The 20,362-nt window shown below is 43.6% G+C and overlaps 1 protein-coding gene across 1 annotated transcript in view; it reads left to right on the plus strand.

Annotated features, from left to right (window-relative positions):
• The window catches only part of EPG5 (ectopic P-granules autophagy protein 5 homolog), a 106,286-nt gene that overhangs the window by 33,910 nt on the left and 52,014 nt on the right, over positions 1-20,362 (plus strand). The window contains exons 14-24 of the mRNA XM_029922924.1: positions 3,441-3,605; positions 5,909-6,028; positions 6,644-6,903; positions 10,031-10,171; positions 12,987-13,131; positions 13,358-13,555; positions 14,173-14,283; positions 15,773-15,895; positions 16,806-16,972; positions 17,827-18,048; positions 19,797-19,920. Of these exons, the coding sequence (XP_029778784.1) occupies positions 3,441-3,605; positions 5,909-6,028; positions 6,644-6,903; positions 10,031-10,171; positions 12,987-13,131; positions 13,358-13,555; positions 14,173-14,283; positions 15,773-15,895; positions 16,806-16,972; positions 17,827-18,048; positions 19,797-19,920 (1,776 nt within the window). The remainder of the gene's footprint in view (positions 1-3,440; positions 3,606-5,908; positions 6,029-6,643; positions 6,904-10,030; positions 10,172-12,986; positions 13,132-13,357; positions 13,556-14,172; positions 14,284-15,772; positions 15,896-16,805; positions 16,973-17,826; positions 18,049-19,796; positions 19,921-20,362) is intronic.

The raw sequence follows: 20,362 nt of genomic DNA on the forward strand, positions 1-20,362 counted from the left end.
CGAGGTGTCAGCACAGAGCCCAGTGCAGGGCTCAGGCTCACAAACTGTGAGATCATGACCTGAGCCGAAGTTGGATGCTCAACCAACTGAGCCACCCAGGGGCCCCTGGATGTATCATTTTAAAAAACATACACTTAATGAAGATTTTCTTCATCATCTGTAATACTGTTACAGTGTGTGAGTGTGCTAATGGCGGATAGCCCCCATCCTCCGCCCTGTAGTCCCTGGCAATCAACATTCTCCTTAGAATTTGACTACTCTGCGTATCTCATATAAGTGAATCCACACAGTATTTGTTTTTATGTGATTAGCCTATTTGAGTTGACATACTGTCATCAGTGTTCATGCATGTCGTAGCATATGTCAGAATTTCCTTCTATGTTAAGCCAGCATGATATTCTAGTGCATGTATAGACCACATTTTGTTTATCCAGTCATCTGTTCATAGACACTCAGATTGCTTCTACTTTTTGGCTGTTGTGAATAATGCTGCTATGAATGTGAGTATACAGCTGTCTCTTTGAGACCCTGCTTTCCATTGTTTTAGGTATATAACCAGAAGTAGAATTGTTGGAACATAGGGTAATTCCATTTTCATTTTTGAGGCAGCACTATAGTGTTTTCATAGTGGCAGTAATACTTTTTAAGAAAAGCATTGAGTCCCACCATGATAGGATGGGATGATATTGAGATGAAAGGGCTTTTATATTCAGTCAATGGGAGCATGTTTTTGGTTGCTCCTCTTTGAGTGATTATCTAATGGAATTAGTTCCAAGGAATATACAGTGGGTCACAAGAATCTCTCCCTGTGGTTGAGCTCATCACCATTTTCTCTTAAGTGGCTTTCTGGTTTTGGCCACACTTCCATTTTATCTTTATTTTAATTTGATTTTATTTTCCCATATGGATGCATTTTATTTATTTATTTATTTTTAATATAGTTTATTGTCAGGTTGGCTAACATACACACACTTACATTTTAAACTTGGTCATAATACTTCTAGTAATCTGGCCCAGAGATGCCTGACTTTAAGTATAAAAATTGAAACCATAATGTGTTTTAGAGTATATCTTCTAAAAGGTGGCTCCATTCTCTGTTTATTCCTATCGTCCCTTTGTGCTTTGTGAACTTGCTGACACTTTTGGAGGAACTTGTTCAAACCCTCTATGCCTTCAGATGAATATGATTTGATATTTTTGTTGTCAGCTTGGGATAATTAAGAATTAGACCTAGCCCCAGAGCCTAGGAATGGTCTGGGGGCTCTAAACTAGTCCTAGTTTTCAAGTGTTGAACTGTTATTCTTTCCTGAAATAAAAGCCACTTAATCACCGTGTATTATTCTTATATTGATAGATTTGTTTCGGTAACTTTTTTGTTGAGGCTTTTTACATATATATTTATGAGGGATATTGATGTATTGTTTTTTGTTGTGTCTTTTTTAGATTTTGATTTTAGGTTTATGTTGTCCTCATCACATGAATTAGGACGCATTGCCTCGTCTTCTATTTTTCAAAAGAGTTTTTATAATGAAATCATCTGGGCCTAGAGTTTTCTTTATAGGAGACCCTTTGATAACAATTTGCATTTTTTAAACAAATACAGGACTGTTCAGATTTTTACTTTTCCTTAGTTTTATTGTTTTATTTTTAAAGGCATATTCCCATTTTATCTAACTAGTTGAACTTATTGGCATAGAGTTTTTGGTACTATTCTCTTGTTAACCTTTTAATGTCCCTGAGGTCTTTCCCGATAGCCACGCTTTAATTCTTGGTGGACAGATACATTGCTACACTGTTATTTTATGTTGCTGGGAGAGATGTTTTTCCGGACAGATCTCATTGCTCTACTCATTGTTTTGCTCTTTCTTTCAGATTCTCACAGGGCAAAGTAGAATTTTTCCGTCTTTAAAATTACTATTCTACCATTTTATTCAGAATATTCAAGACCTTTATTAATAAATCCTCATGAAAATTCAGCTATGTGCATGCATGCACATATACAAAGGAAAGGAAAGCCTTCTTTAAAATTCATTCTTTCTACTGTTCTTTCCCATTTTGTTTTGCCTCTCACTGGGAGCAGTGCAGAAACCTGAAAAATACTAGTATGTACGTTCTAGATCTGTGTTGTCCAATGCAGTGGCCATGAGGTCCATGTAACTGTGGAGTCCTTGAAAGGTGGCTAGTCCAAATTGAAATGTATTGTAAGTGTGAAGTACTCACTGGGTTTCAAAGATGTAGCATGAACAAAAAGTATAGAACATATCTCAGTAGTTTTGTATAATGATCACATGTTGATAATGTATTGGGCATATTAGATTACTATATTAATTTTACTTGTTTTGCTTTAAAAATATGTGGCCAGTAGGAAAAGTAAAATTATGTATGTGGCTTACATTGTATTTGCATTGGCTAGCACTGTTCTAGACAATATAAAATAAATTGCTCTTCTGATCAGTCTCCCTTAAAGTAAGCTAATGAGTGAACCCAGATTTATCTTATTATGTTATTTAAAAAGTGATACTATAGACTTCTTGTAAACAGGATTTTAAAAACTTTTTATTATAGAATCTTTCAAATATATTTAAAAAGGAGAATAGGAAATGAATCCCTGTGTACCCATCATCTACTTTGAACAGTTACCAACTCTTGGTTAATCTTGTTTCATTTTTACCTCCTTTCACTCCTGGTCCCTCTCCTCAGATTGCTTGGAAGCTAATAGAAATATCTTTTTAGGTGTCAGAGAAGAAATAATTTTTTTTTTACCAAAGTATAGTTGACGTGCAATATCATATTCATTTCAGGTGTACAACACAGTGATTCGACAATTATATAGTTTATGAAATGCTTACCAGACTAAGTGTAGTTACCACCCATCACTGTACAAAGTTACTACAGTGTCACTGACTGTAATTACTATACTGTACTTCTCATCCCTGTGACTTAGTTATTTTATAACTGGAAGTTTGTACCTTTTAATCTCCTTTACCTTTTTCACCCATCTGCCTACTTTCCTCCCCTCTTCTGCTCTGTGAACTACCAGTTTGTTCTCTGTATTTTAGCGTATTTCTGTTTTTTGTTTATTTAAATAATTATTTAAAGTGCTAAATCTTTTTGTAAAATGAAAGACTGTTTTCTTGTTTATTATGGCTTTAAATTTGGGTCTTGGTACAGTGGTTTCATTGAATGGAAGTATACCAAATTATATGTAATAAAAGATTGACCTTCACACAGGGTAGCAAAATGTGCTTTTGGAGTATCATTGGTTTTAATATTTATTTCATTTGGTTGTCCTTGATATCCATTTCATTTGTCTAAAAATCAAACAAAACCCGACTTCCTTTTGAAAAAAAATTTTGTGAGCGGTTTAATAATATAATATTGTAGTAATTCAGGATTATTCCTTAAGTTTTGATCTTAATTATCGTTTTCTTTTAAATAAGGTTTCTTTATACTTGTTTAAAGAACTACCTTTGTATCTCTGGCGACCTTCTGCCTCTGAGATAGCGGTGATTCGGGACTGGTTATTGAATTATAACCTGACAATGGTGAAGAATAAGTTGGCCTGTGTTATTCTAGAAGGACTGAACTGGGGATTTGGTGAACAGGTATGTATCAAGACCATTCTCTAGATACTGCAGGTTCTACACATCAGTTTTAGAGAAACATTTTCTCAAAACATAAACACATCTGAGTATCATTTGCAAGGTCTGCAGATTTCTCTTAGCTAGGTCAGAGCTTAGAATCTTTTTGTAAATTCTGTTTGGTAGAGTGACCATCCTTTAAATGAAGATAAATTGTTCCACAGTGAAAAGTCTCCCTTTTTCCTTAGATCATTTGTATCTGTTGTTTTATCTCTAGCTACGGTTCCTCCTATTTGCCTCTCCTGCCTCTGGTTTTTCTTTCTCTTGCATTTTGTCTTCCATGTCATTGCCAGATTCATCTCCCCAAACCCCGTGTGTTGGCCAAGAGCCTGAACTCAAAGGCAGCCTGAATGCCCAGGTTCTGGCCCCAGCTCTGCCATTTCCTGGCTGGGACACTTCGAGTGCATGCTGAACTGTTAGGGCCTCAGGTGTCCATCCATAAGCACCGATACTAATGTGCCTACTTGTAGGGCTGTTGTAAAGATGCAGTGAGTTAGGACCTGTACAATGTTTACCGCTTGGTGCACATTAAGTACTCAACTTAGTGCACAAAACTACTCAGTGATGATAATTTTTATCAATCATAATTTACTAATATTATTATTGGTAGCTTTTTATTATTAAGAGGTTGCTATGTATCATGTGTGTCTAAAGATGTCCATAATTTTGACCATTAAAACTTTCCTTTCTTGGGGCGCCTGGGTGGCTCAGTCGGTTAAGCCTCCAACTTCGGCTCAGGTCACATCTCACGTTCGTGGGTTTGAGCCCCGCGTCAGGCTCTGTGCTGACAGCTAGCTCAGAGCCTGGAGCCTGCTTCCGGTTCTGTGTCTCCTTCTCTCTCTGCCCCTCCCCCTCTCATGCTTTGTCTCTGTCTGTATCAAAAATAAAACATTAAAAAAAAAACTTTCCTTTCTTTTTATGCTAGGCCTTATGTGTTAGCTCCGAGATCAAAAAAGGGAAAATGGGAGAGAACTCAGCCCTCTCTAACAGTCTGCCAGCTTTTTTTCTGAGCAAATCATTTTGTTCTCACAGCCATCTTGTATGTTTTGCATGAACTTGACCCCTGTTGTACAGATGAGAAACTGGAGCCAGGGAGCTTTTCTCCCAGAGTGTCCCTGACCACCTGGGTCTCCCCATGGCTTCGTCTGAGGCTTCTCCCACTCCAGTGGGAGCCGTCGGGGCCTCTTTTCCGTCTTCATGTTCTCTGACTTGTGAATAGAGCCTCCCAGTCCTCCCTCTTGTAGCCGGCTGTCTGAGGACTTCCCTGTGAGAGTCTTTGTGATCCTTCATTAGAGGATTCGTGAGGGGATTAAGGGTGTCTGTCTGTCTTCTTTTCTTTTCTTTTTCCTCTTCTCCTCTGTGAGTCTCTCTGATTCTTTCTTAGAGGATTTATGAGAGGATTAAGGATGTCTGTCTTTCTTTTTCCTTTCCTCGCCTCTCCCTCTCCCCTCTCCCCTCTCCCCTCTCCCCTCTCCCCTCTCCCCTCTCCCTCTCCTCTGTGAGAGTCTCTCTGATCCTTTGTTAGAGAATTCGTGAAAAGATTAAGGACGGCTGCCTTTCCTTCCTTCCTTTTCTTTCCTTTGTTTGTTCATTTGTTTATTATTTATTTTGGGGAGAGAGAGCACAAGCCGGGGAGGGACAGAGAGAGGGAGAGAGAAAATCCCAGGCAGGCTTCCTGCTGTCAGCATGGAGCCCGACATGGGGCTCCATCTCACCAACTGCGAGGTCGTGATCTGAGTTCTGTTCTTAACCAACTGAACCACCCAGGCAGCCCAGAAATGTATTTCTTCAAGTTGCAAAGGAAGATTGGATGGGAATTCTATAGGCAACTTCAGGCTCCTAAAGGAATATTTTATTTTTGTTGTTGAGTATCTTATATATTTTCACTGATAATAAAGAAAGGGTTATAGACTTAATTCATTAAGTATCTTCCTGTTTAAAAATAATTAAAAATCTTCCTGGTTTGTGGCAGTGCCCTTAAACTTGTGACCCAAAGTCTTCATGGAGCTTCTAGGGCAGGGGTGGGGGAGTTACATCTATATATGAGGGTCTGGGATGACTCAGACTACCTAAATACAATGTAATGGTTCTTTAAGATTTCTGTGTTTCTTCCTGTTGTCATTTTATAACTTAATTGGTACGTGATGTAATTTTTGGGAAGTTGAGGATCCAACTTTTTTTTTCACTATCCTTCCTAGTCTTTTTATTCAAAGGTATGTTAAAAAAAATCAAGATGGCATGTTTGTGATGATTTTTCTCTTTAATAGGGTACCCTTCATCTGGATCAAGCCATCCATGCTGAAGTGGCTTTGATGATTCTTGAAGCGTACCAGAAGTACCTTGCGCAGAAGCCGTATGCCGGGCTTCTTTCTGAAAGTATGAAGCAGGTATTTCCTCTTCTTATATATTGAGAACGTTTTTATTATAAATGATTTGGGTGGATGAAGCTACAGTATATACCCTAAGGTTGCCTAAGAACATTTCTGGCAACTTAGGATACTAAAATTGAATTCTGTGGTTGGATGAAGGTTTTTTTCTTTGAGAGGTGGCCTGCACTTGACCATTCTAATATTATGGCATTTGACTTGAGCTGAAGTTGGTGTGTCCTAGCTCAGGAGAGCTGACTGTTACGTTTTTGGTAACTTTGCAAACTAGATTGTTGACCCGTTGGTGGCTTTAAACTGACCATGGTGGGAGTTTTCACACTAGCAAAATTGACAAACCCTGTAAGGGATCTCCCACACTTCCAGATGGGTGTTAAAACTTATTTACCATCACACCATCAGTTGTGCACCAACTTTTGTTTTGCTTGTGCTGACTCAGATCAGACACACAAAGTGGTCAGTTGTGAGAAAGTGCTTTAATTGAGTGCTGCAAACTGAGTACTGGTAAGTAGTGTGTCCTCTGTGAGGACATTACTGATCACAAAAGGAAATGGGTGGGTGAGCTTACTGATTTAATTTGTATGTAACTAATATGGTTTGAAATAAATAATGTTTTAGGTTTCATATTTGGCCAGTATTGTTCGATATGGAGAGACACCTGAGACCTCATTTAACCAGTGGGCCTGGAACTTGATCTTGAGGTTAAAACTGCACAAAAATGATTATGGAATACAGCAGAATTGTCCAACTGTTCCCTTCTCCGGCACTGTGCCTGACATGACAGAGTCACCCACGCTTCATCCTCTCTTGAAGGCTGTTAAGGCGGGCCTGCCCATCGGCTGTTATCTGGCCTTGGCTGTGACGTCTGTGGGCCACAGGTACAGTGTTGGGCTGAACCCTTAGGGTTGCTGAACCTCGTAGTCAGTGATTCTCCATCTCATTTTTCACATCCCAAGGTCTGAGGCCTCCATCAAACCTATCTAAGGGCAATCAGCACCAAATTATAAGCCTTCTTAATGGCCCAAATTAATGCCCAAATTCATATAAGACAGATTTGTACCAGAAAATTACTTTCTGCATTATGGACAGAGTATACGTGTCACCCAGAGCAGAAAGCTCGTGCCAACAGTAGATGTTTTCTCTTCCTTGGAATCGTGATCATATAAAAATGATCAGTCATCTGTACTGAATTTTGTTTAAAGTGATGGCAGCCAAACTTCGGCCTTTCAGCTAGAGGGCTAAACCTGCCCAGGGGAGTGCAATGCCCGATCAGGTCACGTGCTTCTCTGGTGTGAGCCCAGAGCGACCTCTGCCTCTTCCACACCGTGTGGTAGTTGTCTGCTCCGTCTTCTCAGGGATCGCCTGTGAGGCCCTACCCTCAGGAGCCGTGGTTGTCTTGTGTTACCGTTTTATCCCAGTGCTGAAGGCTATAGCTGGTGCAGTAAGTAACTGAATGGATTCTTAGTTGGTTAAAAATCCTTCCCCCACCCCCCCAAGATCATTTTCCTACAGTGTATTAATTTTTTAAGCCTCTGTTTTTCTAAAATCTCTTTCATCTGCATGCTTTCTGGTTCTTTCATTTTAGATTCACTGTAGTACCTTTTTAGCATCCTGATTTCAGCATCTTGTTCCACATTACATGTGTTTTCGTTAGGATGCCAGTTGTCCCTATCAGCTGTGTATATTCAGTCTTGTGCCAGCAAGTGGGAGAGAGACGGCCTTGTTAGTTAGCGGCCTTCAGGCTGTTGACTGTTGAGTGGAGATGGTAGGAAACAGTTAACAGCACTAAAGATGGGTCATGGGCTGGATGAGAGGTGTAAGCAGTGCTCTCCATCCTGGCTGCTGTCTACAGTCACGTTTGGAGTGATTCTAAAGCTCCCTGTGCAGAGAGGAAGGTGAGAGTCCTGATCTAATTAGTCTGGGGCCATTCTCCAGATTGTTCCTATGTACAACCTGGATTGGGAACCACTCAAGAGTTTGAGCAGAAGGAATTTAAAGGAAGGAGAGATCATTAGGGCAGAATACCAGCATGGAGAAGCAAAGCTTTGGAGACGAGTCATAAGTAGAGAAGGCGTCTGAGGCTAGAGGGCAGAGAGGTGACGCCCACCCTCGGCAGGTGAGTAGTGCCCACGGCATTGAAGATTCAGCCTCGGGCCATCTGCTCCCTGCCCACAGCACCCGTGCTCTCTGAGCAGCACCCTGACTGTACTGTGTAATCGTCTCTCCCGCTGTCCTTGAGCACTCTTCCTTCGAATCGTGATCATATAAAAATGATCAGTCATCTGTACTGAATTTTGTTTAAAGTGATGGCAGCCAAACTTTGCCCTCCTTGAAGGCAGGGGCGTCGTCCTGTCATCGTGTATCTCCAGAACGTGAACTAGTATATATTTGATTGTGTGAACATGGGAAGGAGCACCAGGAGTCTGAGTGGGGCAGGAGAGGAGTGAGCAGTGATGAGGAAACAGTCCTGACTGAAGCCCACACTTCATGGCAGTGAATGGAGGTGATCAAGTAGGTCAGTAGGACCAAATAGTGTTGGATAGATTTGAAAGTCTGGTATGAGGGTAGCATTGATCCACTGGGACAAGGAGAGATCTTAATTATGCACTTTGGAAGGCAATCTACATCTTTTCCAGTAGCCCTTGTGTCATTTGGTTTCCTGTATCTCAGGCTTCTCATTCCCAGAATGGGAATAATAATAGTGCTGGACTTCCTTTATGAGCCGTAGGTGGGTTATAATGCATTGAACACGTTTAGCGCATGTCTGGCACGTGGATTCTGAGTGTAGTGTTCTGAACTGAATCATCTCATGATTCTTCTTGTTTCTTATATTCATTCTGGGGCTGCAGCTCTCTATTCACTGATAAGACTGTGTGTCTTCTCCAAACATAAATATTTGTTTGGTGCTGATTACCAAATCCTGAATCGGAGTGAAGGTGTGAATAAAGAGTTTCTCTTTGGGGCTGAACTCCATCCACCACAGTCGTCTGGGTTGTGTACATACTAGTATTAACTTTAAACAATCTTCTGAATGTGCTTAGGGTTGGGGGCAGAGTATGCAGCAGTATAAGTTGTATATGAACATAACATCACGAGTACAGAGAACAGCAGTCAAAGAAACCACCCAGAATCTTTCTCATTCTAATAAAACATTGTGGGTTTTTAAAAATATTTATTTTTGAGAGAGAGAGAGAGGGGCAGAGAGAGAGGGGGCAGAGAATGCAAGCGGTCTCTGTATCTGCAGCAGTGAGCCGGATGCAGGGCTCACTCCCGAACCGTGAGGTTATGACCTAAGTAAGGTGAAGTCAGATGCTCAATCCACTGAACCACCCCTGAGCCCCCACTATGCGTTATTTTTAAATGATGTAATAATATTCTCATTGAATGCATTTTCCCAAAGTTTGCATAAATCATGCCTGCCTCTGAGTTTGTGATTTTAAATAATTTTGAAAAGTCCATCTTTTACCTGGATCATCTGGCATATTTTCTTCCACATTTGAGATTATTTCTTAAAGATAGGTTTTTCTGAAGTGAGTCAAAGAATACATACATTTTTATGCAAATTGGTTTCAGAAGAATGTTGCCATTTTATACTAACAGAATGAACTCACTTTTGAATCTTCTCTTTGCTCTACTACCTTGTAATATGCAGCCAGCGAGAGCCCCATGACTCTTAGGAGAAGCACCATTTGGGAAGCAAAATAGGGTAGTGGCAAGTGCTCAGGACTAGACAGTTACAAACCTGGGTTCTCATGTGGGCCCTCCACTAGGAAATTATGTGAACTTGGGCATGATACTTCACCCTTCTCATCTCTAAAATGAACACGTAGATGAAACTGTTAAGTTCCTCCGTACTCCAGAGTTCCCTAAGTTTGGCTGTGCAAAAATGTGCTGGAGACCTGAGATCATCTGGGTAGCAAGTAGGCTGATGGCTGGTTGGAAGAAAGAACATCATTTTCTGGACCGGCCACCTGGCGTGCTCAGTGCCTTTGTCTCTTTCCGCAGCATCGAGAAGTTCTGTGCAGAAGGCCTCCCCCTGTTGGGAATCCTGGTCCAGTCGAGGCATTTGCGTCCAGTGGTTCACGTGCTGGATAAGATCCTGCCTTTGTTCTACCCTTGCCAGTATTACCTCCTGAAGAACGAGCAGTAAGTAGAAAGCAGCCTGTGGAGTACGGATGACTGTTTTCAAGAGAAATAGGGAACGATACAATTCACTAGTGTGTTTTTTATGAGGCAGAAAACTTCCTGCCTAGTTCAGAATGCAGTTTGATGAACAGTGACTCTTACAATGATTCTGGTTTTATTATCATGAAAGATATTTCCCTTTCTCATTTAATTTTAGATTGCTTATAGTTTATTAGCATTTGAAAGGGTTTCCATGCAACCTGGGAATGGTGCTTTTGACGTTGAGCCACAGCTGGTTTTGCCATTACTACAATAGCAAAACACATTGCTGTTAATTGTCTGTAGTGTTACAAACAGATAAGATGCACAGGAAGGGGCTCATCACTCGAGACACACATAATCTTGTTGAGAAAACAAGACTTGAGGTAATTACAAAAGTTATGAAGCAAAGTATTATTGGCAAGGCCATGCTGTGGGGTATAGGTTGCATGTGCATTGTGTGGTAAAACTGTATGGAATTTAGGTAAAAGAAATAACTGCTTGGGGAGGGAGGGAATTAAGGATGGGGTGTGAACCAAGACTCTTAATTGCACATGATAAATACCCAGTGCACACTGGTTTCACCAAGAAGAGAATGTATTGGCTCATGTCTTTGGAAAAAGGGCTCATGATAACAATCAGGTCATTGTAAAGTGGTAGTTCTCAGCCAGGGGTGATTTTGACCCTTGGGACGTTTGGTAACGTCTGCAAATGATTTTGGTGGTCACATCCTGGTGGGGAGTGGGAGGCAGTGGTGGTTGGGCAAGGGGTTGGTTGAGGGGGCGACTGGGGGTCTGTTACCGATATCCAGTGGGTGGAGGCCAGGGGCAGTGCTGAATGTCCTGCTGGAATAGGAGAGCCCCCACGGTGAAGAATAAGCCAGCCCAAAGTGTCAGTAGTGCCAGGGGTGAGAGACCTGGATTAGTGTTTCTCTGTTTTTCTGTTACCCTCCCTCCCAGGCCCCTTGGCCCTGCCTCTCTTTCAGGTCTTCCCTGCAGGTGTACTTTGCTGTAGGGAATGAAAGTGCCGAGCTGTAGAGAGAATTTCCTATGGGAAAGGCGAATGTTTTTCTTTATCATTGTTTTTTATAATCCCTGATTGGTGGGAAAGGCGAATGTTTTTCTTTATCATTGTTTTTTATAATCCCTGATTGGTCTAGTCGTGTGTTCTCTCTGAGCACATGTGTCTCTCATATGTCACTGCACTGGGTGGGATTGACTAGTCCTGAGAGGAGGGTACAGGGATTCTGATTTGAGGGCCCCTCCCTCCCAGAATTCTGTGGCAGTGGTGGGGGACAGTGGACAGTTCCCTTAATGAATGGATGTGCAGTTAGCAGAAGGGAGAGAGAGAGAAGGTGCTCAGTGAATAAAAGCAGCAGATAGCCCTGGAGATGACTCTATGGAAGAGGTGGGTTTCTAGTTGAGTTTTGAAGAACACGTAGATGTTGGGCCAGTGGGGAGGACAGGGCGGGGTGTAGGGGCCAGGCTGGGGCAGGCATGAATGAAGGCAGAGAGAGGGAAAGAGCTGCCTGTTGGGGAGCAGGGCAGGGAGCACCTGGCTGAGGCCTTGAGAAGTGTGAGCACAGGTGAAGTCCTTGACTTTGCAGGGCCTCTGTTTCTTCATTTGTATAATGGGCTGATACACCTCATACAGTCTGGGTGTAAGGGTTAAGTGATATAAAGTACAATGTCTGGCACATTTTAATTATTTTTAGATTTTTGTGATTTTTTAAAAGATATTTAAAAATTAGGTTGAATGGCTTCTATATTTTTTCCTCTAATCATTAAATTTTGAGTAACGATGAATCTTTCTAGGCTGTGTTTCAAGTACTTCTCTCTCACAGGCCCCTCTAATGCCCATGCTGGCTCTGTCCTCTGAATTCTTATAGCACTTTATTGGTGCCTTTCCCGCCCTTACTTTTCCTCTGGAGTAGGGTTTGGGCCTCGTTTGGGCCAGCACCGTGTGTCCTGGGAAATGGGAAGGGCCTTCATTCACCAAGAACAACCGCATATCTATCGATTTGCGACTTGCGCCCTGCGCTGCTGCCGCCTCAGCAGTGGGGAGGGAAGCGGGCTGGCCCGTCAGCCTCAGACACACAGGAAGTGATCACATCCTCAGGATGCAGTTGCCAGTGTTAAGGGCCATGAAGGAAGAGAACAGGGTGCCACGAGAGAGGTGGACGGGTTAGGTGTATTTTAGGTGGCAGGGAGGGCTTGGAAAGTATCCTCTGAGGAAGGGATGTTGTAGATGAGACGTGAGGAGTGAGTAGGAGTTTGGCAGGTTAGGGGGAGGGGAGCGTTGAGGCAGAAAATCCAGCAGAAGCAGAGGAGAGAGGAGGGAGCCCGTGCACCCAGGAACTGAGGGCACTTCCTGACTAATTGTGGTGGGTGCCCCCACCCAGAGTCCCTCATACCACCTAGAAGGAAGTTGACTTCCAGTACAAGATCGTGGGATGATTTTGCAAATGTCTCTGCATTTGTTAGAGTGGGGAGGGGGTAAACGGGCACTCGGGGTGGTGTTCCTCTAATGCTCCTGAACTTGTACGTGTTTGTTCGTCTTGGGATTTGTCTGTTCACTATACTTCTGCAGGTAGATAGAATTCCTTTTAACCCATCTTAAATTTGAAAACATCATTTTTCTGAAATTCTTAAAGAGATATTGAAAATCCTAAATAGAGCTTTGACCTAAAAATGGGACCAGTTTAATATTTTTCTGTTTCCTCCTAAGTAATTAGCCATCGGAAGTTTTGTTGACTTCTGACTGGAAGGTCAAATGCGTTGTCCTATGTCCTTGGCAGGTTTCTGTCACACCTCCTTCTGTTCCTACACTTGGACAGCGGAGTCCCTCAGGGTGTCACACAGCAGGTCACCCACAAGGTGGCACAGCACCTGACAGGAACCAGCTACGGGGACAACGTGAAGCTTCTCAACAGCATGATCCAGGTCAGGCCCCTAGGACGCCCCTAAATCCACCCTTGCCCACCTTCCCAATCAAGCACCCTCGAGTTAGCACATCTGAGTGTCAGTCATTTCAAAGCACTTGGCACAGTGCTTTTGGCCAAGAACATCGGCAGATTTGGGTTTTGTAGTGGAGGTAGTTATTTTGTTGGTGTTTTAAAAATGGGAGGCTGACTCTTACCTCCCCATCACTTGAGCCCTTTCTCCACAGGCCCACATATCTGTAAGCACCCAGCCCAACCAAGTGGGCCCCGTTGCTGTGCTGGAGTTCTGGGTTCAGACTCTAATAAGCCAGCATCTTTGGTACCGAGAACAACCCATCCTCTTCCTCATGGACCACTTGTGTAAAACAGCTTTCCAGCTCATGCAGGAAGACTGCGTGCAGAAGTTGCTCTATCAGCAGCATAAGGTAAACCTCCTAGAGAATTTGTCTAGTCATCGTCTAGATAGTGGCCTTCCCAGAGTGCTCTCCCAGATGCACAGTTCTCAGCACTACTCTGGGGGCACTGCCTTTAAAAAAAAATTTTTTTTTTTAATGTTTATTTTTGAGAGAGAGATAGAGTGTGTGTGGAGGAGGGGGAGAGAGAGAGAAAGAGGGAGACTCCAGAAGCAGGCTCCAGATTCCGAGCTCTCAGCACAGAGCCCAACGCGGGGCTGGAACTTACAGACTGTGAGATCATGACCCGAGCCAAAGCTGGACGCCCAACCAACTGAACCACCCAGGCGCCCTGGGGCCACTGCCTTTTTTAAACTTGGTTTTCATGGTGCTTGATCTCCGTAACCATAGTCTGCTAGTACAGATTCCAGGGAAGCCAAAGGAAAGGATTCCCCAGGAGGAGCCTGGCTCATGGCATTTGGCTGTAATGCTCTGTCTGTGGCTGTCACTGCTGGCAGACTAATGATGAAATCTGTGTCTTACCAGAATCTACCATCACAGTAAGATAGTTGCTGATATTCTTGAAAAGGTCCTTGATAAGGGTTTTTTAAAGCCTCCTTTCTCTGTTCCTCTTCCTGTCCCCTGTATAGAATGCGTTGGGTTACCACTGTGACCGGAGTCTGCTCTCTTCTTTGGTGAGCTGGATCGTGGCTGGCAACATCACTCCTTCTTTCGTGGAGGGCTTGGCCACGCCCACTCAGGTAGGAAAGCCCCTGAGGACCCTTGGTAATCTTCGCGAACTTTTAATGTTCTCATCTTAACTCATGTATCGCTGACAGCTTTAAATAAGGCTCATTTAACACGTGCCACGTGTAAGAACCTAGTTCATTTAATCCTCTGAGCGGCCCTCTGCTGAGGTTGCGCTGTTGCTGTTCTGTTTCACAGAGGACGTAACCGAGGCTGAATGGAGCCAAGTGGCTGGCTCAGGATCAGACCGTGGGTGGTCAGGCCTGGTCTGCCCGGTAGCACCGTTACGGGTGGGTGCTGGGGCCAGGCCGCCTGGGGTGCACACTCGGTTCTGCTGTGTGCTGGCCCTGTGCCTTGGGCAGCGATCCTACCACTCTGTCCCCAGCTTCCTCACCTGTGGGCTGGGAGTACTGAGTGCACCTGCACACAATGCACTTAGACCTGGGCTTAGTACGTCACACGGCGCACACGAGGCCACCACTCTTGTCAGCATTAGTGGCCACAGCAGTGCTTTCTTCATGATTACCACCTCTCTGACTGTGAGTGTCAAATTATGGCCCGGATGCATCACTTAAACCCGTAGCCTCCCATCCCAGTCTTCCCTCCCTCCTCTTGCCTCTTGCCTCTCGCCTCTCGTGGTCCAGCTGTAACAACTTCCTTGCTGTCAACTACCCGTGTGCCCCGCATTTCCACCTCTTTGCCTCTTCCTCACTGGTCCCCTTGCTGGGCATCCTTCCTTCGCCTTCGTTCTCCACACAGAGGCATCTCTGGAATGTCCACCTCTGTGATCCCACCCTCCTCCACTGGCTTCCTGGAGCACTGGACCCCTGACTCAGTCTCACCACCTCTCACTTCACATTGTGGTTACTTATATATTAGTACTGTCTCCTGTATAAGAAATGGGAAATTTCTTTTTTTTTTTAATTTTTGACATTTATTTAGTTTTGTATTTTTGAGAGAGAGAGAGAGAGAGAGAGAGAGAGAGAGAGAGAGAGCGAGAGTGCAAGCGAGCATGAGTGTAGGAGGGGCAGAGAGAGAGAGGGAAACATAGAATCCAAATCAGGCTCTAGGCTCTGAGCTGTGAACACAGAGCTCGACGCAGAGCTCAAACCCATGAAGTCGGACGAAGTCAGACAAAGTTGGACGCTTAACTGACTGAGCCCCCCAGGCGCCCCTGAGATGAAAAACTTCTTAAGGGCAGAGCTCCCGTCTCGCGCTCTTTCTTATACCTTGTGCATACAGAACCTGCATGTTGCTTGAACAGACATTTTCTTTTACTGAAGTAGCCTTTCCAAAGGAATTCAACATTTATCAGTGAACTGTTTTATCTAAGTTTATATCTGTGACAAAAATAGAGGTAGGTATAAGAACTCTGTTAATTTTGGAAATTATAAATATTGATTGAGATATATGGTAGGAAAGATGTTAATTTGTGGACTGTTGGGATGTATTTGGTCTGAGTGAGCTGCTCATTCCCCGTGCTCTTCCCTGCTGTCCTTGCAGGTCTGGTTCGCCTGGACGGTACTGAACATGGAATCCATCTTTGAAGAAGACTCCCAGCTCCGAAGGGTTGTTGAAGGGGAATTGGTTATAAACACTGCTTGTACCCCTGACCAAGCTCTGAAGGTGCAAATAGCAGTTCTGCATTTGAGTGGGAGAAGGTGGTTCACTGATAGATTCATCTATAGCTTTTAAACTTCTGCGTTTTCTTTCGTTGTAAATGCTTGGAAAGCACAGTGTCCAAACCAGTGCTTAGAATTGTATCACTGAAGTGCATGCTTCCTTTCCATGGTTTATTTAGCATGAAGAGTCACGACGTAATGATTGAAGGCTGTGTTTTTGCATGTGTGGAGGAGATTTCCACTGTTTGAGAGCAATTTCCAGTGTGTCTCATGTGCCTCAGTCCCCTGGAGAGCTTGTTAAACATCAGATTCCTGGATCCCAGCTTTCAAGAGTCTGAGTTTCTAAGTGTGGAGTCGGACCAGGAATTTGTCTTAAAAACTCCCTAGCTGATCTTTAGGCTCACTGAAGTGAGAAAACACGGATAAGGCTTTAGAATGGAAGACCTTTTTCAGGGTCTTATAATACAGAATTTGCTTTTGGGTTTCAGAGCCTGTCAAGGAGTTTATCATTCTTGAAAGTTCTTTCAGATCTAAGTTTTTAAGAGATTGATAACATTTGGCAGTAAAATTGACTTTTGGTTTTCCTATCATTCTGCTCCCTTCCACTGTGGCGTTTTATGCACAAAGTCCTGGAAAGGCACAGAAATGAAATAAGACTCAGGTGAAGTGTAAGACACATTCCAGTCTGGGGGGTCTGGAAAATGTTTTGATGGAAAAAAATAAACCTGCCCCATATGTTTTGCTACCAAGGAAAATATTAGCTAGTGAGTTGGAAGAGTAAGGTTTCCATGACTTGTTTTGCTTACTGAATCAAAACCAAAATGTTCAGTGTTTCATTTGGATCACTTAGAAAGAGTAGACTGTTTGGAACTGTGATCATGTCATGGTCGCTCAAAGCTCCTCCTCTTTTATAGAAAGCCCAGGCCCAGCTGAAGCTCCCCATCGTCCCGTCCCTCCAGAGGCTGCTGATTTACCGCTGGGCCCACCAGGCCCTTGTCACACCTTCTGATCACCCTCTTCTGCCTCTCATCTGGCAGAAATTCTTCCTCCTGTATCTTCACCGCCCAGGACCGCAGTATGGGTATGGTACCCAGTGTTGTTGTAAGTGTCTGTGAACCTGTTCTTGACTTGGCACTGCTCTGCTGCTCTGTGTCCTCATGCTGTGGCCCGTAAGTTAGAACCATTCTTTGACCTCTGGCTAGCAGTGTCCCTCTCTGTTTCACACTTATTAGACTAGACCAGTGTCTGAGTTTAGGGTATCTTACAGCAGCTCTTTCTTTGCCATCTCCTGTACCCAGTGGGGCAAAGATAGTTCCAGATACCTGGAACCAGTCAAGGTATAGCCTAGAGCCTCAGGGTCCGCAAAGGGGTGCAACTGCCCCAGACCGGCCACTTGTGTGACTGTTGGGGGCCCATCCAGGCGGACTCTTGACGGGCGTTGCAGGTGTGAACACAGGCCTGGCTGTGCCTGGCAGCCTTTGGGCTGTGCTGGGAGGTGTCTGCCTTTCCCACCGGGTCTGAAGGGATTCTGGTCAGCTGGAACCGTCCACTGTTCCCCACCATGTTCTCTGACTTCAGCTCGACTCCTGGCTCACCCTTCCGTCCTTAACTCAGTCCTTTCGGAACATACAGATGATGGTTCTTGGACGCTTCTGATTTTTACCAGATTGCAAGTTTTTCCAGAGCAGAGACTGACTTCATTCAGTGCCGCTAAATGGTGGTAATATCTTAAAAGTTGTGTAGTAGTTCATTCTTTTTAAAACTGCTTTCATATATACCATTTTATTGGAGCTGCATACTAACCATTGAGATAGAAATAATAGGTGTTAATTTAATGTGGTATATTTACAACCATTGACTTGCTAATTGATTGCGATTTTGTGCCACATAGAGCATCTTGTGTTGATCTTGTGATCTATGCTTTTATTTTTTAAGGTTACCCATTGACGGTTGTATTGGAAAAAGGTTTTTTCAAAGCCCTGTTCATACCAATTTGTTGAAAGAAATGAAGAGGCGCCTGACTGAGGTGGCCGACTTCCACCACGCTGCGAGCAAGGCCCTGCGCGTTCCAGCAGAGGGCAGTGAAGGGCCGCCTGCCGGCCAGGCTGGGACCCCAGGTTACCTGACTTCCCCGGAGCTGCACACGGAGCTCGTGAGGTGGGACGTGGTCATTTAGCCATTTACGCTGTTGTTTGCAGCACAGGCGCCGTGCCGGAGCAGTCTGTGTCACTGCCGGGTGCTGTTCTCTCGGCCCTGTTAGCTGGGACTTGGAGGGTGGCGGTGACCATGTTTGCATCTCATAATGCTTCCTGTTTATGTCCTTCGTGAGAAGAAGGTCAGCAGTGTGGATCTAGCTCTGTCAAGTGCCTGGAGTCTGAATGGAAGGCCTTAAACCAGAGGGTTGATACCCTCTTCTGTTTCTCTATGTAATCCCAGAAACAAACCAAAACTATTGGTCATCGCCAGTAAACACCTCGTAAAGCCTGTTAGGACACTTCTCTAAAGAAAATTCATGAGCAAGATAGGTTCTTTAAGTGAAGTCCAAACACCTCTAGGAATCTGCCTAGGGTAGAGTAGGATCTAGTAATCACCCAAAACTGCTTCTAAAATCAGATACAATGTGTGTATTTCCCCAAAGGTTAAGAACTCTGAAGGTAAGTTTGGTCCCTTTCACACTATTCTTTTACCTTTCATTTATAAGCTTCTTGTAAACCGGGTATTAGTCTTCTAAATAAGACTTAATAAAAATGATTTCTAATAATTAGCCCTAACTCCAAAATGTCTTGGTGAGGAAACTCAGGTTTTGATCCAGTGCTGAGGCTTCAGGCTTGTTGACCTGTGAACCCTTTGGGCTGTCTTTCAGCCTTTGGAATGACTTCTCCTTTTCTCTTGCTTGCGTGAAGGAAAACTTACTCTCAGCCAGTTTTAAGCCATGTGGAGGCTTAATCTCTGAACGTTAGATCAGCCAAGAAGGTGTGATGTGCCCTTCTGCCTCTCTGAAATCCCCCTTCCTTTGGCATGTTGGGACAGTAGCCACCTAGCTGAATCAGAGCTGGGAGAGAGCTCTGTACTGGCCTCTTCTGTGTGAGAGTCTCAGAGTCCTGTTCCCGTGTCTGTTCTGCACAGACTGCCTCAGACTAGAAGGAGGTAGTTTTCCACGTTCCTGAGCAAAGCCAAGCTGTGCCGCCTCCCAGACCCCACCCAGCAATCAGTGTCCCACAGATTCTTCTAGTACCTGTTGCTGTAAACAACTGCTTAAAATACTGGTGATCTTAGCTCAATGGACTGTGTTCCTTGTAAAAACAAGAGGAAATATTGTTAAAATTTTTTTTAAAGTTTCTACTGGAAAATGGAGATTTTTTTTCTTTCTTTTTTTAGCGGGCTTTGTTCTGTTCCTTCTTAATGGGAACAAGGTGTACACATGCTTTGAGTTCTGTTTGTGCTTCCTTGAAGTGGGGGAGTGTCATTGAGCCTAAAACTAGCAGGTTCTTCCATTGCAATAGTTGGCTTTTAAGGTATTTATTTGAATATCATTTAACCTTTTCCAACCACTGAGGCTCACTGACTGATCCAAAGTCAGATCCTAAGTCTGTGATAAATTCACTTTCTCCGGTTATTTTTTCCCATATGTTCTACTTACCCCTGATTTAATAATAGAGCTCACAGAGCCCTCTCTTCACAGCCTTGGTGTGGCAGTTACTGCATCAGATTGTAAGGATCTGTGATCTCCTCCCCTCTGGCCCCTGAGCTTCTTGGAGGCGGCAGTGGTGGTTGGAAGCATTTTCTGTCGTCTGTGCTTTTTACTTTTATGTAGTAGTGACAGTGTTCCTAGACATGTAAGAAACTTCATTTGCCTGCACATCTTTTTGTGTTTTATATAATTATGGTTTTTTTTTCTCTTTTAGGCTCTTCAATGTATATACTTTATGGCTAGAAGATGAGAATTTTAAAAAAGGAGATACCTATATCCCTTCTCTGCCAAAGCAGTATGATGTTCACAGGCTAGCAAAAGTGATGCAGAACCAGCAGGTGATCTATAATACTGTCTCCGTTAGTGTGTCTGACCGTGATCCAATAGGTCATAGTCATAATATAATGTTAAATGTTAAATGCACTTACTGTATGGAAATGGGGTCACTGGCATGTTCAGGAGGTGCAGTTGGGGTATAGCCACTGTGGAGGGCAGATGGTGCCAGACAGGTGAAGGGGGTTACATTTTTAAGGGCCATATATGCCTTTCTAAAGAATTCGGATTTTGTTCCCAAGCAATTGTTTAAAGAGCTGTTGAAATGGAGTGAGTCATTAGATAAATGGATGAATTTAAAATATGTTGAAGAAGAATCAGTAGGATCAGGAGGAATTTTAGATTAGGTACACAGGTGGGATTGACAGCCTAACTTGATGCGTGGGCAGCTAGAAATGCTATTTACAAAGATAGAGAACACTGGAAGAGGAGGTGCCGCAGGGGCTT

The sequence above is a fragment of the Suricata suricatta genome, chromosome 14, assembly GCF_006229205.1.
Source record: "Suricata suricatta isolate VVHF042 chromosome 14, meerkat_22Aug2017_6uvM2_HiC, whole genome shotgun sequence".
Taxonomy (NCBI): Eukaryota; Metazoa; Chordata; class Mammalia; order Carnivora; family Herpestidae; genus Suricata; species Suricata suricatta.